Source organism: Dermacentor silvarum, chromosome 5, assembly GCF_013339745.2.
Source record: "Dermacentor silvarum isolate Dsil-2018 chromosome 5, BIME_Dsil_1.4, whole genome shotgun sequence".
Classification (NCBI taxonomy): Eukaryota; Metazoa; Arthropoda; class Arachnida; order Ixodida; family Ixodidae; genus Dermacentor; species Dermacentor silvarum.
The window spans coordinates 165,697,810-165,717,636 of NC_051158.1; the positions used below are offsets into that span (position 1 = coordinate 165,697,810).

The 19,827-nt window shown below is 45.2% G+C and overlaps 1 protein-coding gene across 2 annotated transcripts in view; it reads left to right on the forward strand.

The window, feature by feature from the left end:
- The window catches only part of LOC119453859 (MIF4G domain-containing protein), a 43,767-nt gene that overhangs the window by 12,000 nt on the left and 11,940 nt on the right, over positions 1 to 19,827 (forward strand). For both annotated transcript variants that reach the window (XM_037715905.1, XM_037715906.1), the window contains 3 exons: positions 2,852 to 3,017; positions 8,888 to 9,006; positions 17,419 to 17,721. In XM_037715905.1, the coding sequence (XP_037571833.1) occupies positions 2,852 to 3,017; positions 8,888 to 9,006; positions 17,419 to 17,721 (588 nt within the window). The remainder of the gene's footprint in view (positions 1 to 2,851; positions 3,018 to 8,887; positions 9,007 to 17,418; positions 17,722 to 19,827) is intronic.

Here is a 19,827-nt window from a genome sequence, read left to right on the forward strand (position 1 = left end):
TCCCGTGAAACTCCAAGGCCAAAAATGACGTCGCACTTAAACCAGGGGTACCCGGTCATTACTAATTAAAATAAAAGAAAGCTTATTATATCTACACACCTCCTCACACAGAGTGAACGCCTGCCTAACATAGCGGAGGGGTAACGTCACTCCCTCCTCTCGCTTCTCCTCTCCCGGCGGTTTTGTCGCTCGCTCGCGCGCGCGCCGGCGCTCGTCACATGCTCTCACGTCAGTGGCGGAGGGCCGCGTAAGGTGCGCTTCGTGTGCCGTACGCTAGGGGGCTACGCGTCGCGCCTTGATCGCCCTCCTCCGCTCTCTCGCCCGCTCCTGTGTGCGTGGCGGTTTCCCGCCAGTTCCGTTCGCTCCGAGTTCGGCTTCCCGCCCTACAGTAGGGTACACCAACGCCGAGGTGCGAATGCCACTAGCAGACACCTAAGGATTAGGGCTGTTTCTCAATCTTTTAGTTCCTCTCCTATTTTTGAAAATTATTTCTGCTCATCTACTGAACTGTTGTGGCCAGATCTTAAAGGCAGCTCCGAGCTTCATATAAAACCACAATGTTGCATTTTTCAAAAATATGAAATAGGCTCATATGTGACTAGCCAGATGCCTCCAAATCTGTCTCGGCGTTTGTGCATGCGGAAACAACTCAGTAAGCGTTTTTGAAAGCTAGCTTCTCCACAGTAAAAGGCATAGTGGGGAGAAGCCGCCTTTACTAATTTCGTTGTCACAGGCAAGTTGTTATGCGTGCAGCGTGGAACCGCGCTGTTTTAGAGCGACAATTGCAAGCCTCGTTATATATGCGACAATTCATCATAGCGTGAGGCGTGCCTGCAAGGCGACAGGACCCCATGCGTAGTTACCCCAGCGTGCGCAGGCTTGCGTTGGCGCACTGAACAGCTGTATGGAATCACACTTTGCGTTTTACTAACACACAATAACAACTAACCAACTCTGTCTGCATGTATCTTGTCCAAAATGCTTCACCTCAGTACGCTTCTGTATTGCGATGAATCTTATGAAAGCACTTTCGTTATTATGGAACACCTTGTCCCGTAAGGTGGAGAGTGCTTTTGTATGCTTCACTGCAGTACAAATTTGCCTTGCTGTAAAGCGTGGGTTCTGAAAGTGGTTTCCGCGGAACCGCCCCTGCTCGAGGTTCCGCCAGCCACTGATAAATTTTCCGTGGTCCCGCTCTCGCCAAGTGGCTAAAACGGCGAACGCGAGGTGCGCTTGATCCACAGAACCTCAATTACCTATGCCCGAGTGTCAAAAAGCACATCACAGTGCGTAACGGCAACGCGCGAACTGTGCAATAAATCTGCAAGCAGCTCGTAGCCACCCAACCACCGAAAACGGGCAGCCATGGGCAGCGCGCCTAAGCTTTCGCACTTGAATCTCGGAGTCCCGTTTTTAGATAGGGTATAGGTGCCGATAGCGTGCGCACTTACCTTATACTTCGGAGGAATAAAAAAAATTAATGCGCGAAGCACCATAAATGCGCGCTGCAAGAGATTAAAAACGGCGCTAGCGTCTAAAAACGAAGCGGCGCAGTCCACATCGCTATGGTCCTCAGCAGCAAATCGTACGCGATACGTGACTGACAGCAACGCCGGAACTCTTCGTGCCTAATTGTGCCCTCAAAGCCTTTATTCTTGCGTTAATCACCGCGCGTAACACTGCGTTGGCGGCTAGCCGCGTGCCTTCATAAGTACGTAGTCGCGATCTATGATCGCGTCGATAGCCACCGCAGTTTCCTTCACAGCGGTTGCGGCAAACCGTAGTTTCGTTTTGACTGGGTGTGCGCGTCGGCTCCGTGCCTTCACAACTGCCTAGCCACCCCATCCTTGATCGCGTCGATAGCGACCGCGGTTTCGTGCGCACTTGTTGCGGAAAATGGTAGTTTCGTTTTGACTTGGTGCGTGCGTCGGCCGTCTGCCTTCTTGACAAGTTCGCCGTCCATGATCGCGTCGATAACGGCCGCGTTTTTGTCCGCAGCGGTTGCGGCAAGCAGTAGTTTCGCTTTGACTCAGTGCAAAGCTGTCGAAGATGAAAAGCACCGGATAAATCGCGATGGGCGGGAAATTTGTTGGCGACCAGCTCACTAGCGAAAAAATAAATCAGCATGTGCGCGCGGTAGTGAAAAGCGTGTCTCAGATGAAGACGCGCGCCGCGCTGCGAAGGATGTCGCGAGGCCTTCGCTGCTGTCGCGCTGCTAGCTCAAATAAGTCATGAGATGACGAGAACTTCAGCTTCCGCACTGCTCTTCTTTCTAGGGTTTTACCTGCCAAAGCCAGTTCTGACTGCGAGGCACGCCGTAGTGGAGGGCTCCGGATTAATTTTGACCACCTGCGGTTCTTTAACGTGCGCTACAACGCAAGCACGTACACGGACGCTTTTGCATTTCGCCTCCATCGAAATGTGGCCGCCGCGGTCGGGATTCGATCCCGTGACCTCGTCCTCAGCCACGAAACGCCTTTGCTAACTGAGCCACCGCGGCGGGTGCCGCACTGCTCTTGTGCAAAATAGAAACAAGATTTGCTCATTCATTCAGTAAATAAAAGCGTGTTGACGTAGTAAACATTCATTTATTGTTTTCTTGATACCTTGGATAATTGGACATTCGGTTAATTAGGACATTTTAATTCGGTTAAATCGGAGGGGGGGGGGGGGTGCCTTGGCGCTTCATGGACCTTAGCAGGGTTCCCTGGAACGAACATGCTTGAGAACCCCTGCTGTAAAGCATTCTTCAGAAATTGTGTTGCGATGAATGATATACTGGCAAAACCTAATCACTGAATACGAACCCCTCGCCGTGATGTGCATCCTAATGCGAGTCGCGCTGTGGCAGGTTCCGCCCGTGGTGCTTTCCTCGCTGCCGTCGTCGACAAAGGACCCGCCGGTGGTTGGCAAGAGCTCGCTGCGGCGCTCCAAGAGCTTCTCGCACGACGAGCCGGCGCCTGCGAACGGCTCCTTCCCCGCCGAGTACCAGGGCCTTGTCAAGAAGGCGCTGCACGGTGAGCGGAGTTTTGCGTTTGCTTTCCTCGCGCTGGCTCGCATTTCCGTACGTCGAGTGCAGTCACGTGGCTCAACCATGCCCTGCGGATAAGCTGCTACCAAAGGGCAGCTGGCGCGGAAGATCGAGCTAGATGGCATTCCATATATTGCAAGGTTGCATGGCTTCAAGTGCAGTAGTAGGAACGACGTTAGGCAGGGGCGGGCGCTCGTATTTGTATGATGTCGTCCTGTTGTTACTTCGCATCATACACCCTCGCAAGATTGGCGATCTCAAGAGCATCCCCTCCTGGCAGTGCTACCAACCCGAGGGAAATTTCCTTAAATTTAGGCAATACAGGTCTTGTTTAGGGATATAGGAAATTTTGTCCAAATCTAGAGAAATTTCTGGCTAAAAAGCTACCACTGCTGCAACGCCACAAAGACCGACCGATACGTGGAGCCCCTGCCATGAATGTATAGTTTGATCTCACTAATCTCAAATTAGCTCCACATTACTATGCGATGCGAACTATGACTTTTGATCGTACAGCAGTGCAGTGAATGCATCTTGCCAAGCAAATGACAGAGTGGGAATGCACTGGGCTCATTAACGAAACACTTCTATTGCCACTGGATTGTCAATCACTGTGCCCATTGAAAGAAATATTGATATGTAGCTGGCAAAACAAATGTATGCTTCAACACCAGACCAAGGTGCTGAGCTACTGACTATTCATGCGTGTACTAAAACTTTCTAGGAACTATCTGTTGGCTGAGCAACCTTCACAGTACTGTAGTCGAGTGGTGATGTGTTCGGGTGAGTTTTGACATGGAGCAAAGGAAACATTTGTCCACGTATATGCGTACTTCACTGCAAATTGGATGTAAACACACAAGTGTGGTGGCGATACTCCAGTTACGTGGCATGCAAAAAAAATTCATTGTGCATCTTTTACAATGATGCCATGAAGTCGCACTGTCCTGACAATGGTACATTCTGTTAGGGAGGTGAGGTGCCAGTCTTCCATACAATTTCAAGAAGGTTCCGTATAAATATTTTGCAAATATAGCAGAGTATAAAGGTGCTGATTGGTGCTTCTGTGAATATGGCTTCAAGTGTGGCTGTGTTGTTAGCCTAACAACTGTGACATCATATTTGAGATAAAATGCGGTAACATTTTAAGCGAAGCTTTATAGGCTCACAAGTGTCGGCTCGGCGGTGGTGGTGGTGTCACGCTGAAAAGTGGGCCGATCCTGGTGATAGTGCAGAAAGAGTCCTAGCTCAATAGCAAAAAAGAGAGAAAAAGAAAGAAAGAAAGATAGATCGAAACAAAGAAAGAAAGAGAGAGAAAGAAAGAAAATCACCACGAAGGTCAGATACACACGCGACAAGCTTTGCTTACCCCCATTTTCACGACGGGAACGGCTGGTAATATTAAGTTAAACATTTTAAATCAATCTTAGAAATAAACTTTAACATAACATTTGCAGTGTGTTTGCATAATTAAAAAATAATTTCAAGGGAACCATATGACAAACTGAACAACGGAATCTTGAGAAATCTAGTAAAATCTATGGCATTTTTTATTCGACTTGGAAAATTGTCTTTGGAGGTTGGCAGCACTGCCTCATGGTCGCATTTCAGCCTGTTGTCTGATGACCAATGTCCGGACAACAGCTTCCCAAATTGGTCTCTTTTGTATTCTTTCAATCGTTCAATGCAAATTTCTGATCAGCCTTTTCTTTATTTCCACTGCAGCGATCTACAATTACCCCTATCTTGTGCTTTGTACCCCCTGATTTTCGCACCCAATTTTTCTTGTTGAAGTTTAAAAAATATGAAGCGCAAGGAAGAAGGACCCTAGTTATGAGTGACGTCAGGGTGAAGAGCTCTGGATTAATTTTGACCATCTGTGGTTCTTAAGCTGCATCTAAGTGTAAATACGTGTTTTACCTTGCCTGTATCTTTATAGTCCAAGAGCTATTGTTTGCTGCTTTTTTTTTTCTCATGCATGAACTTTTGTGGCTACTATCTCAGTATTAGACCTAATAGCTGTGATATCTTGACGAAGGGTGGCAAGCATCATGTGTCTGAACATGATGCACACTAAAGCACTCTAGGCATTGCCGAAGTTTCGTATGTTCAGGGTGAAAGCATGTCACATATAGAAAGGTGCAAATGCTATTGGAAAAAAAATTGTTACGTTTTTTTAACAAAATTTGTTAATGTCGACTAGTGTTGCCAACTTATCTGAGTGTGTCACTAGACTGAGACAGTTGCTAAATAATTGCTCAATTTTGTGGCCACTTCACAAAAATTGTCGAGTGAATTTTAAATAATGTAGGCGTTTTGGAACACTGAAGCTCAATCCAGCAATTAACATGACGTAATGCATCTACTGAAACATTTTACGTTCATCTAGCATATTTGCAAGCATAGAATAAGCAGTGGATATACTGGCAAGGTGTAGAGGGTTCCTGTAATGTAACAGAAAATTCTGATTAATAAATCAGCCAAGACCATAAAACCTGGTCAAAGCAACTTTCGTGTTTAAATAATATAGCTATCCAGCATGTCAAAAAATTAATTTGAACCACGACACAACACAGATGCCCACACCGATGATGGCAGCGAAAATTCGCGAGTGTCCATATAATTGATGTAGCAATAAAACCCACAAAAAAAAAACGGAAGCAAACCGCAACGCAGGAAAAGGGCAAGTAAGATTGCACTTGACTCATAGCGACTTATCAGTGAAAGAGATGGTGACACCTGAAATTCTGCATTTACCTCCAGATTGTAAGGTTACAAACCCAGCACTGTTCAAAGAAACACAAGTAACTTGATTTTTCCAGCATAAAAAGGCACCTGGTTGATGTTATGCCTGCAAATCTTCTAGTTTCTGCCACTCATGAAAGAATTAAATTCTGAGACCAACGCATGGTCACGTTGTTAAGAGTGATAACAATTACGTGACGTTTACGCAGGTAATTTACTGCGTTGCTGTCCCTTGATCCACGTGAAAGCTGTGTTGTATTGATATGTCTGAACGCTGTGGGAAATGGAAGCAGTGCATTTAGGTTCACATGAACAAGCTCATCTGTTCCAACGTGTTCACCATTCTACAGTTCATCTCTCCTATTGTTTGCCTGCAACATTTGAATTGTTATCCCACTGTTTATTGCAATAAGTTTTGGTAATATAATTTACGGCTACATTTGTGAATGGCCACCAATCGAATGTATTTAGTTAAAGTGTAGCACCCAGAGTGTTAATATGTAACATGTAATATAACAAATAAAAATACATGAATTATGTGAGCACAATGTTTTGCTTGGTGCAGTTAATTGCAGCATATGGCGGCTGAGTGGGGGCCAGCATTGGTTCATCATTGTGACAGAGCTCATGCACTGTACAGCCAATTTCAGCCACCTACTTGTAGCTTCTATATTGAAGTGCATTCTAGAAAGGCATCTTACAGTGCAGCTGTTGACTTTTGGTGGTGGGCATTTTTCGTGCCTGCGTCCATGAGCAAAAATGTGGGCTGATTCCAGTGGCAGTGCAGAGCAGGAGCAGTGGCTCGTACCACTGTAAGGCAGAGGCTTCAAGCACTCATCAAAGTGAAGCGAAAAGTGCATACATTCTTTGGAATCATGTGTAAAACATACAGAACAGCATTCGTTTCAATAAAGAACCTGGCCTGGCGCTCTTTGGCCATATCTGGCCCTTGCGCCATTAAGCACCATACATCACCATCAATAAAGAACAAGCACAAAACAATCATCCGAACAGCATAATTGATAAGGCGCTCCTAATAACAATGCGAAGCACGTAGTGCTCCCGTATACGTTTCCCGGTAAAGTTTACTGCTGCGCAAGCTCCCGCGGTGATGGCAGCTTGCGACGTGGGGAGTGATGTGCCTAGCCTTTCGTATATAAAAGAATCAGCCTATAGCAACTGATTTCATTGTTGTAGCACCGCTGTGGGTACGCAACGCGTACTTAGGACTCCCGAGGAGCAGTGTGAATATGAGGAGCGGCAAAGGGAAACAGAAACGGCGATACGAGAAGCAGTGACGTGCTGCCAAAATTACCATTACTACCATTGCTCTAAATTACGATTACTCTAAAGCAACAAAGCATTGCATACCCCCCTCAACAGACGTTGTCGTTGTTTTCAACAGCTCCGCTGGACGTCCGATTTCGCAGGGCCGGGATGGCGAGTTAATTGTTTTTCTGAATAGCTTCCTGTACTTAAAATTTGCTAAAATGTCTTCAGTTGTTCTGTCACATTACTAAAAAAGTCACCGGTTGGCAAATATGAATTTTTGTTGCTTAGGGTCAAGCAAGAAATGTATAAAATCGCAACACTAATTTTGACTAATAGGAAGTTGCAGTTTTGCCCGAAAGGCGAAGCATCGATTGCGATAGCAACTTAGTAGACACCTACACGAAGCAAGGATAGTAGTTTTATCGGCTGTATAAGCTTGGACACATTCGCTTGCTAACTGAATTAACAAGCATGGTGTCACGCGCGCACCAGCAAACATGAACACAGCTCACTCGATGACCAGGGCACTCGCTGTCAAAACGCTGGCGTGAGGAAGCGCGGCAGCAGCAGCGAGGGAATTGACCGTCATGCTGCCTCTCGCTTTAACGCGAACTAATTAAGCGGCGAAAGCACAGTGCACACGAAGCTATGGGCACTTGGCGCACTCTGCCCCCATTGCAGATCGCTTTCAAGATAGGGCCTACGCGGCCACGCCATACGCAGCAGCCGCCGAAGTAGCACCCGCCTCCCCCTCCCCTGGTGCTTTGCGCGTGACGGAAGACGGCACGCTTGCTCCCCGCTTTCCTCCCTTGCACACGCGAGATTGAGCCGCCATCGTCGGCTCACCCTCGTACACTTTCACTCGCACATACAGCGTGCAGCGACGATGTTCTCACCCTTATACTTTATCTGGAACATCACAGCGACGCCGATCGACACCGAATGCATAAGTGCGCTTGGAGTGCTCATGTAATTGATATTGCAATAAAAATATGTTTCTTTCCCCTCTAAAAATATGCAAAGAAGGTGGCCGTCAGGGACTACTTGGAAACCTTTATTACTTTTCTGTTCCCAGTTCCTAAATATGGTGTGTATTTGCCCTGTAAAAAAAAAGTTGAATGTGTAAAAGCCTTTATGGCGCATGTATTTCTTCACTGTTGCGCATTGGCAATCTGAACAGAATAATAAACAAACACGTGTTTTCAGTTCTTGTAGTATACATTCAGCATATTGTAGGCTGGATGCATGAGTTTCTAAGTGTTAGTGAGATTTTACCATTCATTGCTTTCCTGACTTGCGCGTGAAAGCTGGCAGATTAGTGAAACAAATGTGTTACAGAAAAACAGACTTCATTTGATGAAAATCGTGCACGAGAGCGAAGCCTCAGGCCTGGAGTGAATGTTTTAATGAGGGGACTTCATCAACATGACCAAGACAAGTGTCCTCGTTGAAAAGTTGGCTGCAGACAGAGCCATACTTCGTTCACCCACTGTTGATTCTGGCAGATTAGCGCACCTTTTAGCATTGCTTCCCAATACTGCAATCATCATCACCGTAATGAGCCAACTTACGTTATCTGCATGACGAAGGCCTCTTCGAAGGATCTTCAGTTACTGGGGTCCTGTGCTTGCAGAGTTTCTATGGTCTCATCACTGAGATCTAATTTAACTGCTGCTTCCAACTGCTTCCTACCTTTTGCACAGGTTATCTCTTAACTGTACGCTATACTGGGTCTGCACAACTCCACCTTGTGTAAAATGGTGCCAGCTGCCCACCATGTCTGTGCACGTATCTCATGCTTAGCGTGTTTCTGATGCCATGTCTCTGTTCTCTTCGCAGACCCGAACGCATTGAGCTCCCACCAGCTGATGGAACTGGTGCGGGCCATCTGCCAGAGGGCCACTGAGGGCATCCAGAATGCTGAGCCATCAGCTCAGCTGTGCCTCTCCATTATTGCGGTAATGTGACATCTCTGCCCCACACCACCTGCACACTGCTTGCTGCCAACACACAAGTTTTATGGTTATACAAACGAAACTCGGCGCTGAGACCAGGGACAACTAAAGTGTATGACACGGGTGTTATCTCGCAACAGAAGTTTTAGTCGGATCTACCCAGAATATGGGAACATACAGAAGTAAAAAAAATGTAAATAAAAAGAAATTGGCACTTTTGTCGGAAAGGTGAAGCATTGACAGCGATATCAAGGTTTAGCGTTGTGCTTGAACTCCTCAGATGGTGTGACATGGATCAAAGCAGCACACGAGGTAACTTTTGCTGGGCACAGGGAACAGAACCCTGGCATCTACCAAGCGTCTTGGAATGCTATCATCATGAGCGCTGCCAGTGCCGTTGCACTTGTTGCAGCTCGACGCTGCACGATGTGAGACTGGACGAGGCCGACCGCCGTCGGCATTACTCAGCACCCAGTGAAATATTAGGCCCGTAAAGAGCACTGGGCGCCAGTGCGAGTGAAATTGCATCACTATTAGGTTGTGAGCCTAAATATTGTTTTCGGATAAAAGGCATACTCTTCGAATCAAATGTTTTATATTGGTTCATTGCACTCTGTAGTTGCCAACAATTTTGACAAATAAGTTCGTCAAGACCATAAAGCCTGATCAAAGAAACTTTGGTGTTTCAATAATATAGCATCTATCTAGAATATTGAAGAATCCATATGAACCACGGCACCAATGCTAATGCCCACTCTGATGATGACGACAACGCGAGTAGTGACCGTATAATTGATATAGCAATGAAATCCACAAAAAAAAAGCAAACCATAATGCAGTAAAAGTGCAAGTAAGATCACACGTGACACACTTTTCAAGTGCCACATGCTGTCTATAGTGACTTATCAGTGTAGTCATAATCAGTACCACGCACGGAGCAAGAAACCTTTAGGAGTGGAAACTCCGCCAGTTGCGGCGACCAGAAAATGTCATAAGCCCACGGAGCCACTATCATGCTGGCGGCTGAGAAAAAAGTTATCGCCGTCTTGGTGGCCATGGTGGCCAAGACAACCGGTCACGTGTGTTGTTCCCGTTCGGTCGCACGCCTCGCAAGTTCTACTGAGGGCGCTCACGCGTCCCACCTGGGTCCCATCTTAGGCTAACAAATTCCGAACAAGGGTACACTGCACGTATCAGCGCTGTTATTATTACGGTTCTCGAACAGACACCGACAAGAACAGTTGCTGTTTCATTTAAAGGCCCACAAAAACAACGTTACGGCGTGCACGCTGAAGCGAACGCCGAACACCCGTGTCGATCTGCTTGGCGTCTGCTTTGAGTGGGAGACACAGGCGCCGCCGAAAAGAACGCGCCCGAGCAACCCGCCGGGCTTCTGCTTTTTCTTTTTTTTTCCACTGTTGCTTGCATAATGCGGTGCAAGGCGCCACCACTGCATGCGCCCCCGTCGGCACATTCTAATGTGACATTATCTGGTCGCACGCGCACGCCTGCGCTGACGGGAGTTTCTACTCCTAAATACTAATCTTCCTCTGTGGTACCACGTAAGGTTAGCGATTCCTGGCTGATGCATGCACCTTTGTTCCTAATGAAAAAAAAACCTTGGTTAGTTCACAAGTAGTTTGGTCCCGGCTCCTAAACTTCCGAGTTTTGTTTGTAACCATAAATCTGATCCAACTAGCCCAATTTGCAGTCTCAATGCAAGTTTTAGTCAACTTTGGGCTGAAGGCATTTGAGAAATTTATTTAAGCAAAGCGTGCCTTGTGTGAACATCAATAATAATTCTAAACATATTGCACCCTATGACTGGATCCATTACTACCCAGATGCCAGCGTTGTTTGACCTTTAAAATGTAGGAGCATCTATTTCCTTACCCTCGCCCACTTTGAGCCTGGATGAGCTTCTGGTCTTTATCTTCACTTTGGATCCATAGATGGAATTGTAATGCAGTACGATGTGCACACGTTACATTTGTTGGAATAATGCAGCGATGGATGATGCATGGAGTTCCATAAAGCTCCACATCACATCATGTCATTGCATTGCATGATCAGTAACATCATGGATCTGCTAGTATGAAACCAGAAATGAATGAGCCTTCACAGCTTGCCTGAGGTGGCTCGCTTTGAGCAGTGAAGGCACAGTGCAGAAACTGCAAACAGAATAGGGAAAATCAGTACAGTGTAAATCCACAAGGTGAAGGCAGTTTTATTATGAAAAACAAAAATTGTAATTCATTCGATTACACAAAAGAAGGAAGGAAACCAATATGGGTTTCTCACAAAGCAAGCCTCACAGTTGAATAATTTGTCTTTAGTTAGAAGAAATTTTTCTTAAACCATGACTTTCTGAGAAACCTGTACATATTTTTTGTATCTTGGTGCAACTCCCAGGTGGATTACATTTTTTTTCATGACTCCTACAGAAGCATGCAGCTCATATAGTGTTTTCACGAGTACAGTCAGAGAAAATCCCTGGCATACTTATTTATTTATTTATTTATTTATTTTATTATAATACTACAAATTGCCCAAAGGCATTGATGTAGGGGGTGATGTTACAGAGGAGGGGAAACGCGAATAATGGTTGCAAGGTGAACACACCAAGAGACATATCAAGAACAAGGGAAAAAAAAAGCAAGCACACCAAGAATGTAGTTTCTTTAAGTCAGAGTCATACTAACTCTGAAATTCATTAATAGATGCTTTCTGGTGGAATTTGTATTTCCTTTTATGTGGTAAAATATAAGGCTCATATGCTTTTGCCCATGTAGGTGCTTCCTCTCTTCCCCAGAGGAAAACACATTTATGTTTACCTTTGAGAGTGAATTCCAAGGGATTCCAAAGGGTTTCCCACGGCTGAATCTGGCGCCTTTATCGTGCAGTTGCAACATTCGAAAGAAAGGCGTACATGCGAGACACAGGGCTTATCCATAGCACTGAACACTGCCTCACTTTCTTTCGGCATTCGTTGGAATGCAGTCTCCTCATTGGTGAAAGGAGCCAAAGAATGTCACACCATGGGTCAGCACCATCATGAAATGCCTTTGATTTTAACGACTAGCACAAATTTATGCGTAAATCTTCTGAATGGTGGGGCACATCTTGCACATGCCAACTTGATTATTTCTAAAATTGCTCATCACATGTGGCCTTAAACGTACGTAAAAATGCAATTGAGAAAACAATACACAGTACAACCTCGTTGATACGATCCTGGTACATACGATATCCTAGCGCCAACATTCTTGATCGAGAACACAAAAAATGACCCGATAGAGGTACACCTATTTTTTACCGGTGCATACATTGCCGGTAAACACGGTGTTTTGGCACCAGCGTTCAGTACATCTCCAAACTGCGATAGTATGATACGTTTTTCGCTCGCTAGATCCCATGTAAAAAAGAAAATGCGGGAGGCGCATGCAATCGAGAACAGTATATAGGCGCCCGCCACGGCAGCTTCACCGCAATACTCGCCCGCCCGTCTCATGTGAAAACGTCGGCGCACACTCATTTCTATATCGGTACCGGTAAATCTCCTCCCATGTCGTCACATGCCTTATTCACAGCTATCGCCGCCAAAACTATTGTGATAAGCATCTTCACCTATCTGTTTTAGTGCGTAGTATGCCTTTGGTAGCATACTACACGCTTTTAGTAGGCGATAACCCAAACATGCGATAACCCAAACGCAAAATAACACATATCTCGCTCGTCGCGTCTTCGTCGGCGCCTTGTGCCTTTTGCGCTACTATTCGCGCAATGCTTTGCATTATGTAAATGTCAACTACAGTTGAGTCTGTTCAATTTTTAGTTACTTCGGATTGTACATTTTCTTCGTTAGTAGGTTTTTTGCTCGCATTTTTTCCCAAACGTATGAACGAGGTTCTACAGACAGGATAAACCTTCAAGTCTAGTATGGCAAGCTCTTACAAATGCAAGTGTGAATAAAATGAATTGTCACTGGAGGCAACTGGTTGCATTATCGAGCTACACAAAGATTTTATGGGGTTCATGTTTTCGTAAGCGATGACCTGTCGGAGCATGAAGCTTTTAACAGTTAATGTGCTGATTGATGCCTCGGATCACATAGTCATTTGCTGAGGTATGTTCTTCAATCTCTGTGCAACCTGGTTCTAGCAGTTTGTGGGAGAAAGATCAAGCAGTGTTAGTAAATACAGTTGAACATCATTTAACAAAGTTGCGTTCGACATGAAAATACCTTTGGGGCCCGACCAGCTTTCCGAAACCTACCCATGTATATATATATATATATGTATATATATACACCCTATGCTAACAATTTTCTATTTCTAGCTTTATGGCGAAAGCAATTATATCGACACTTCAGGTAAATTGTCGCGGTGGTCGTCGCCGTGATGTTCCGCATTAAATCCAAAAGCGACCCATACCCTATGGGTGCTCATAGTCTATGGGTGCTCATGGGTCGCTCATAGGTATGGGTGCGACCCATACCCTGTGGGTGTGGGGAAAAGCACGTAACAGTGAGCCGAAAAGGATGGCGGCTTGATGGGCATTATTTCCCACGCGCTCAATATTCGGGTTAGTTGTCACGTAATCAAACGCGAATGGGAAGGAGAGCACATGTCTTCTCCTCTAGCCCTGCCGTAGCTGTGAATGACTGTGTGCGACTGACGCTTACGGGGCGCGCGTACCATATCTAATTATTGGTAATCATTGGTGGGTGCAATGATAAAGGGCAACCAGGGATGGCTGCTAACTTCGTGCGCGCTGTCTTCCTTGCTGGGCTGTCTTTCTGCGCCCCTAGTGTTGCAGAGTTAAGAGACAGAGGTCATCGCAGATCACTCACAGAGGCCATCAGTAGTGGACATAAAAATAGGCAGATAATGATGAATCTAATTTTCCGAGTTGCGGTGAATCGCGTGACTGTACGAACTGTTCGTCTCCGCTGCCGGCGTTCTTCACAATGCTTGCGTTATGAAACCGAGCGCTCGAGGTCATCCAGTGAGTTATTTACAGGTTTACATGGTCTGTGCTTACTATGTCCGCTATGTCCACTATGCTTACTATTTTAACTTTAGGTGAATGTTTACAATTTTTATGGTCACTATAACTAACGTATAGACTCATGTAAGGGCCACGCCTTTCTGTCGCGATTTTGACGATCCTTTCATGGGACCGGGCCATTTGACCTCATTTTTCCAACTAAGAGTATGAAATCCGCCGTAAACCTCCGCGATCGCCTCCTCTCGACATCGAGCAGCAACGCGTGAAAATACGCTGCGCACGACAATTCGCTGTTGAGCCCGATCAGAATCAGTTGCAATTGCTTCTCGGTTAGATGTCTTTTTTTAAATATTGGCTGTCAAGTTATGGGTGCGGCCCTTACACGGATTTACACAGTAAGAATCTTCCTTCGTGTAATTGTCTTCTACTTCGCTGTCACTAATACTGCTTCGCCTTCCCGGCCAAGCTGCACTCTTTTAAATTTTTTTAGTACTTTGAGTCCGAGTATAAACGCTGCTGCGCATGACTTCTAGACTTCTATTTATTCTGATTTTGAGTGAATCCGGCTTGGCATCATTTCAGTTACTGAGTGAATTCTATATACAAGGTGTTCCAGCGAACAGTTTCCAAAATTTTTAAAGATGGCCTGTGGCACATAGTTCAATTCTAGTTCATGAGCTCATCTACTCGAAGAGGTGGGCATTACTTGCACAATAAATTCAAATGCATAATCGACTAATTAACAAAATTAACCAATTAAGTTTTTAGCTCATTACCTTATGTCCCATGTTGCAATTTACAAATTCTAGCCGTGGAGTGCGGATCCACTTTGAACTAAATCTCATGCTGACACCAGTGTCGAGATATTATTTCTCTAACATTGCGGAGAAATACATTGGCGTGCCAGTCACTTTCTCAGCAAAACGTAGTTTTATGCATCAAAGCACAAAAGTATGAAAAGAACAAATTACGGTATTTCATGTGCCAGAACCACGATCTGATTATGAGAAACGCCGTAGTGGAGGACTCTGGAATAATTTAGACCAGCTGGAGTTCCCTACACCTGCACCTAAATCTAAGTATACGGCTGTTCTAGCATTTTGCCCCATCGAAATGCAGCTGCCATGGCCGTGATTTGATCCCGCGACCTGATGCTTAGCAGCTAAGTCCAACACCATAGCCACTAAACAACCACGGCGGGTACGTAAGCGCAAAAGTAACTGGAACGCCAATGCATTTCTCCGCAATGTTCGGGAATTAATATCTCGAAACTGGTGCCATCCTGAGAATTAGTTCCTAGTGCATACACCTTGCGAATTCCACGGCTAGAATTTGTAAATTGCAACATGAGTCATAAGTTAATATGTTAAAAACCTAATTGGTGATTTTTTTTAGTTAGTCGATTATGCATTTCAATTTTTTGTGCAAGTAATGTGCTCATGAACTAGAATTGTGCTATCTGCCACAGGCAACCTTAAAAAATTTTTTGAAAGTGTTATCCTTTATGCGTAAATGTTGTAAATAATTAGAAGAGCTGTTTTTGTCGCCAGTCGTTAGCATTGCCTACTGGAAAAATATAATCAATATTGAGACACATATCACTCACGTGCTTTTCACATGCTGTTGATAGAAGACTCTGCCGAAGGGGTCACTGAAATATGTAGGTTTTTTTTTTCAGGGTCAAAAAAGCACGCAAAGTAATTTGAAGTGAACATACATCAACATATTAATGCTCTAGATATAGACTATCCATTTAGTTGGCTACCTCCTTCTCTTTAAAAATTATAGTAAACTATCTCTTTTGTATATACTTAAATATATTGTGTCTGTGTGTGGTGTTTTCAGTGGAAATTTTAAAAAAATGTTAAAATGAGGAAACACAGATGAGGTAACCGCCGCTGGAGCTTCTAATGCGCTTGTCCTATTGTCATGATTTGCCGAAATAAAGCGAAAGTATAAATTAAAAGCCATGCACGTCCTGTGCCAACAATGGTGCCGTAAGCTTTTAGCCACAACAAAAGTGAAAATGTGGAGGCAACGCAAGAGAATCCTCAAATTATGTGGGTAACAGAACTCCGGTAATGACATTTTAGGGGCGGGGGGTAGGCTACGGATCTCCGGAGAGGGGCTCGAGTCCGGAGCCCCCACTCCCCGTAGTCGGCGCCTATGGATTGAATTCTGGGATTTAGCTTCCCAAAGCAAAATGTGCACTGTTGGACACTGTAGTGGAGTGCTCTGGATAGAGCTTGACCTCCTGGGGTTGTTTAACATGTGCTATCGGTATGGAAGAATGAAAGGAAATAAGAGAGGCCCTGATGTTACCTTTTTTGAAGTTGGATGTGAAGGCTCCTCCACTTTGATGGACCACCCTCCTCCTTTTTTACTCCATCAGGCCCTTTCTCTAGGCCCATTGATTCACCTTGCCTTTGCAACACGGGCATGCTGTACAACTGAGCTTGCTGTGCCAGCATTGCAAGATGCATCATCAAAGCAAAACTTTTGGGATATGCGTGCTGCCAGCGGTGTACATGCCTGCTCCGTGCACGGCAAAAGCGTGGCCTCATCAATGGCCGCACAATTGTGAATGCCACTGAGTAGGGCACAATTGTTCGCTCATCTGAGTAGGGTACCAAGACATGGTTACAATGGCAACGTTGCTTCTTGCATTACCAGTTCCTGTGCTCCTTTGTGAAAAAGATGTGCAACTTCCGCCTCATCTTCTCCTATGCAGCCAGGCTGGCCGAGGCCTCTACTGCATTGCTTGCTCTGTCATCTAAATACATTAGCTGTTTTGGATGCAACCCCCATCGAAGTGCAGCCACTGCAGCTGGAAATTGAGCCCGTGACCTCACGTTTAGCAGCAGCCATTCTACAAAGCATCCAGAGAGGCTAATAATAATTCGAGGACGCTGACGTGCCTTCTAATATAGGCCTTCACCGAACATGGGTTGACCCCTATGCACTCGGCTCTCAATTGCTGTTCTCTGTTACAAGAACGTCCAGGCAGTTTCGTGACGGAGGAACCAGCTTGCAGGTACCTGCATTTGAGGCTTGTGACTTAGCACCTCTGCTGTAGTCACTGCTCAAACAAATGTTAGATGCTGTGTTTTGTATTTAACCTTGCTCGGCCTCATTATAAAGAATTGCATCCAACGTGCATTTACCTTAGTTATATGTAATATGCTTGACAAACTTTATATATATATATATATATATATATATATATATATATATATATATATATGCTGACACCAATGAGAAACGTTTTATATGTACTTTGGTTATATGCAATAATTTGTTGTATCAGTGTTTGTTATACTGAGGTTTCACTGTGATTGCTATATTCCAGTACCTTCTGCTCAAGTTTCGTGCTCAATACTTATGGTGACTGTTCGTACTCTGCAGAAGGAGAGAGGCGAGACGTTCCTGGAGAGCCTGCTGAGCGCCTGCCGTGAGTGGTTCAATGAGCGGGACCAGCTGCTGCGGCCACTGGACGCTACCACGACAGTGCCACGCCGCTGGACAGCCTACGTTTGCTTCTTGGCCGAATTGCTGCTGGGACTGAGAGGTCGAAGCGGGAGCTGTGCCAGCGGCTCGGCCGGTGGCCGCGGGGCACCCACGGCGAGCCGCACGCTGTGCCTGGTCATGCTGCTCTGTGATTGCTGCCACATCATCCTGCGGCCTCCCTCACTCGGCAACCCGGCTGAGGCAAGCTGATCTTCCTACGTAGTCACCGAGTGGCAAAAAGTTGCATGCTGACTGTGTCGTGCACCCCGGAGCTGTGCACCTTGTTTGAGCAAATGTTTAGAGACCCTACACCAGCTGTGGGGTAGCAAACGATATTAGCGATAGGTGTTAGCAAATGTTTAGAGGCCCTACAGCAGCTGTGGTGAGGGAATACATACTCTTAGGCGCTACAGTTATGAGGTCTTTCATTTCTTTAGTGCAAGTGCTCAGCAGAGTTCACTTCGTTGGGGGGGTGTTGCATTGATGAAAGCAAAGTACAGGTAGCCATTCAACATTTTTTTTTGTGTAGTATGGATGCATAGCATAGAACTGGGCAAGCATTGCGTTTGTCACACTTATACGAATTGATTTCAGGCTGCATGTTTGGGCTGCTGAAAAGGGTCTTTGTGATCTGGCTGATTCACGACTGAACTTGTTCAGTGGCTTTCTTATATTTCTGTTTACTTAGTCTGTGAAGTAGGTTATGGAAATTCTGTGGATTCTTTTGTCCCGCACTCTTCTGGGCTTCATGTGGTCACTCTGGTCCGATAAGGAAGATTTGTCTTAATTTTTTGCTCATGAATGCTGCTAAATATGGATAGATGTCTTTTTTTTATTTTTATGGCTTGAACTCTTTCATGTGGATCGCTGCGTATTTGGACAGATGTCCTTCTTTATGGCTTTAATTTCTTCGTGTGGATTGTTCTGTGTTGGTCTGGCTGAGTTTCTGGAAACGGACTGCATTTGACTGGATTGTGGGCACCTGTTGCACACAACTGCCACTACAGTTGAGCCTCAATGCAACCAACGAGGATATAACGAATTATCAGATACAACGAAGTAAATTTAAAATGTCGCTTGCTGACATTAGTGTGTAACGAATATATGCTTATATATGCAATATATGCAATGGGCAGGAGATGAATTTAGTTCATTATATCTATTGGCAGAACAATTTCACTTAGTTAAAGAGGTTTTAAATACATAGATCTCCGGGGATTTCAATGGGAACTTCATTTACTTCGTTATATCCATTATTTTGGTGTATCGAGTTTCGTTATAACGAGGTTTGAGTATTTGTATATTTGTATAATCAGAGCTCATGAAGCAGTTGCACTATACTTTTGTTGTTTCTGGCTTTCATACTTGAAGGTGGGATTTGCTTTGTGAATGCGGAAGTCACCCGCATTCACGAAGTGAAACGTCACTGCAACTTTTTTTCTTTTGTGCTTCTTGCTTGTTGCTTCTTGCACGCCTCGTGTGTGCAGTCGGTTAACCCCCTTTGAGCTGTTCAGCTAGCCCGCGTGCTACCTCAAACGTCAACATTCCTTCTTTCCGATTTTCATGGCATTGTCTTATGGGTTGAGTGCCTATTCATGGTGTCATTTTCCGCAAGTGATGGCCACTGCAAGTGTAAAAAAAAGAATCAACTTGGACTTTGCAATGAAGTTGAAAATGATCCAGTGATCCGAATTGTGCGATGAAGTGATTTGTCAAATGGCGCTTTTAGGTTTACTTCCAGCTACATCATTTGTTTTCAGTTCCTATCGGTCCAACAGGAAACAAAGAGGCAGCAAATAGCTCCTGCCTAATGAGTTATATTGGTACCAATACGAACCTATTGGTCAAATAGCTCTCTCTTATTGGACCCTATTGGTGCCGATACAAACCTATTGGTTCTATAGTGGCAAACAGATGTCACCTATTGGTTCCTATTCATATTGTTACGGGGAGGCAAACACAACAGGAAAACGTATTTACAGTATATTTACAAGGCAATCAAGCATCAACCATATGGCCGAGAGCGCGCACCCGATCATCAGCGTCTTCTTCATCGATGCTCCTCTAGATGAATCATACTGTGACATAAACCCCGGCTGCTCAAGCACCGTCACGGTGCTTGCTATGATCCAGGCGAGTGGTAAGGTTTAAGGCGGGATATGTGAACAACGTCAGTAGGTGATGAAACGGTTGGCAAGGAAGACTCGAGCGGGCCAATCTCACACGTGACGTCTGTTACACGGCGTAAGACTCGGTAGGGTCCGGAGTGCCGTGAAAGCAATTTTTCTGAGAGTCCAACACGCCGAG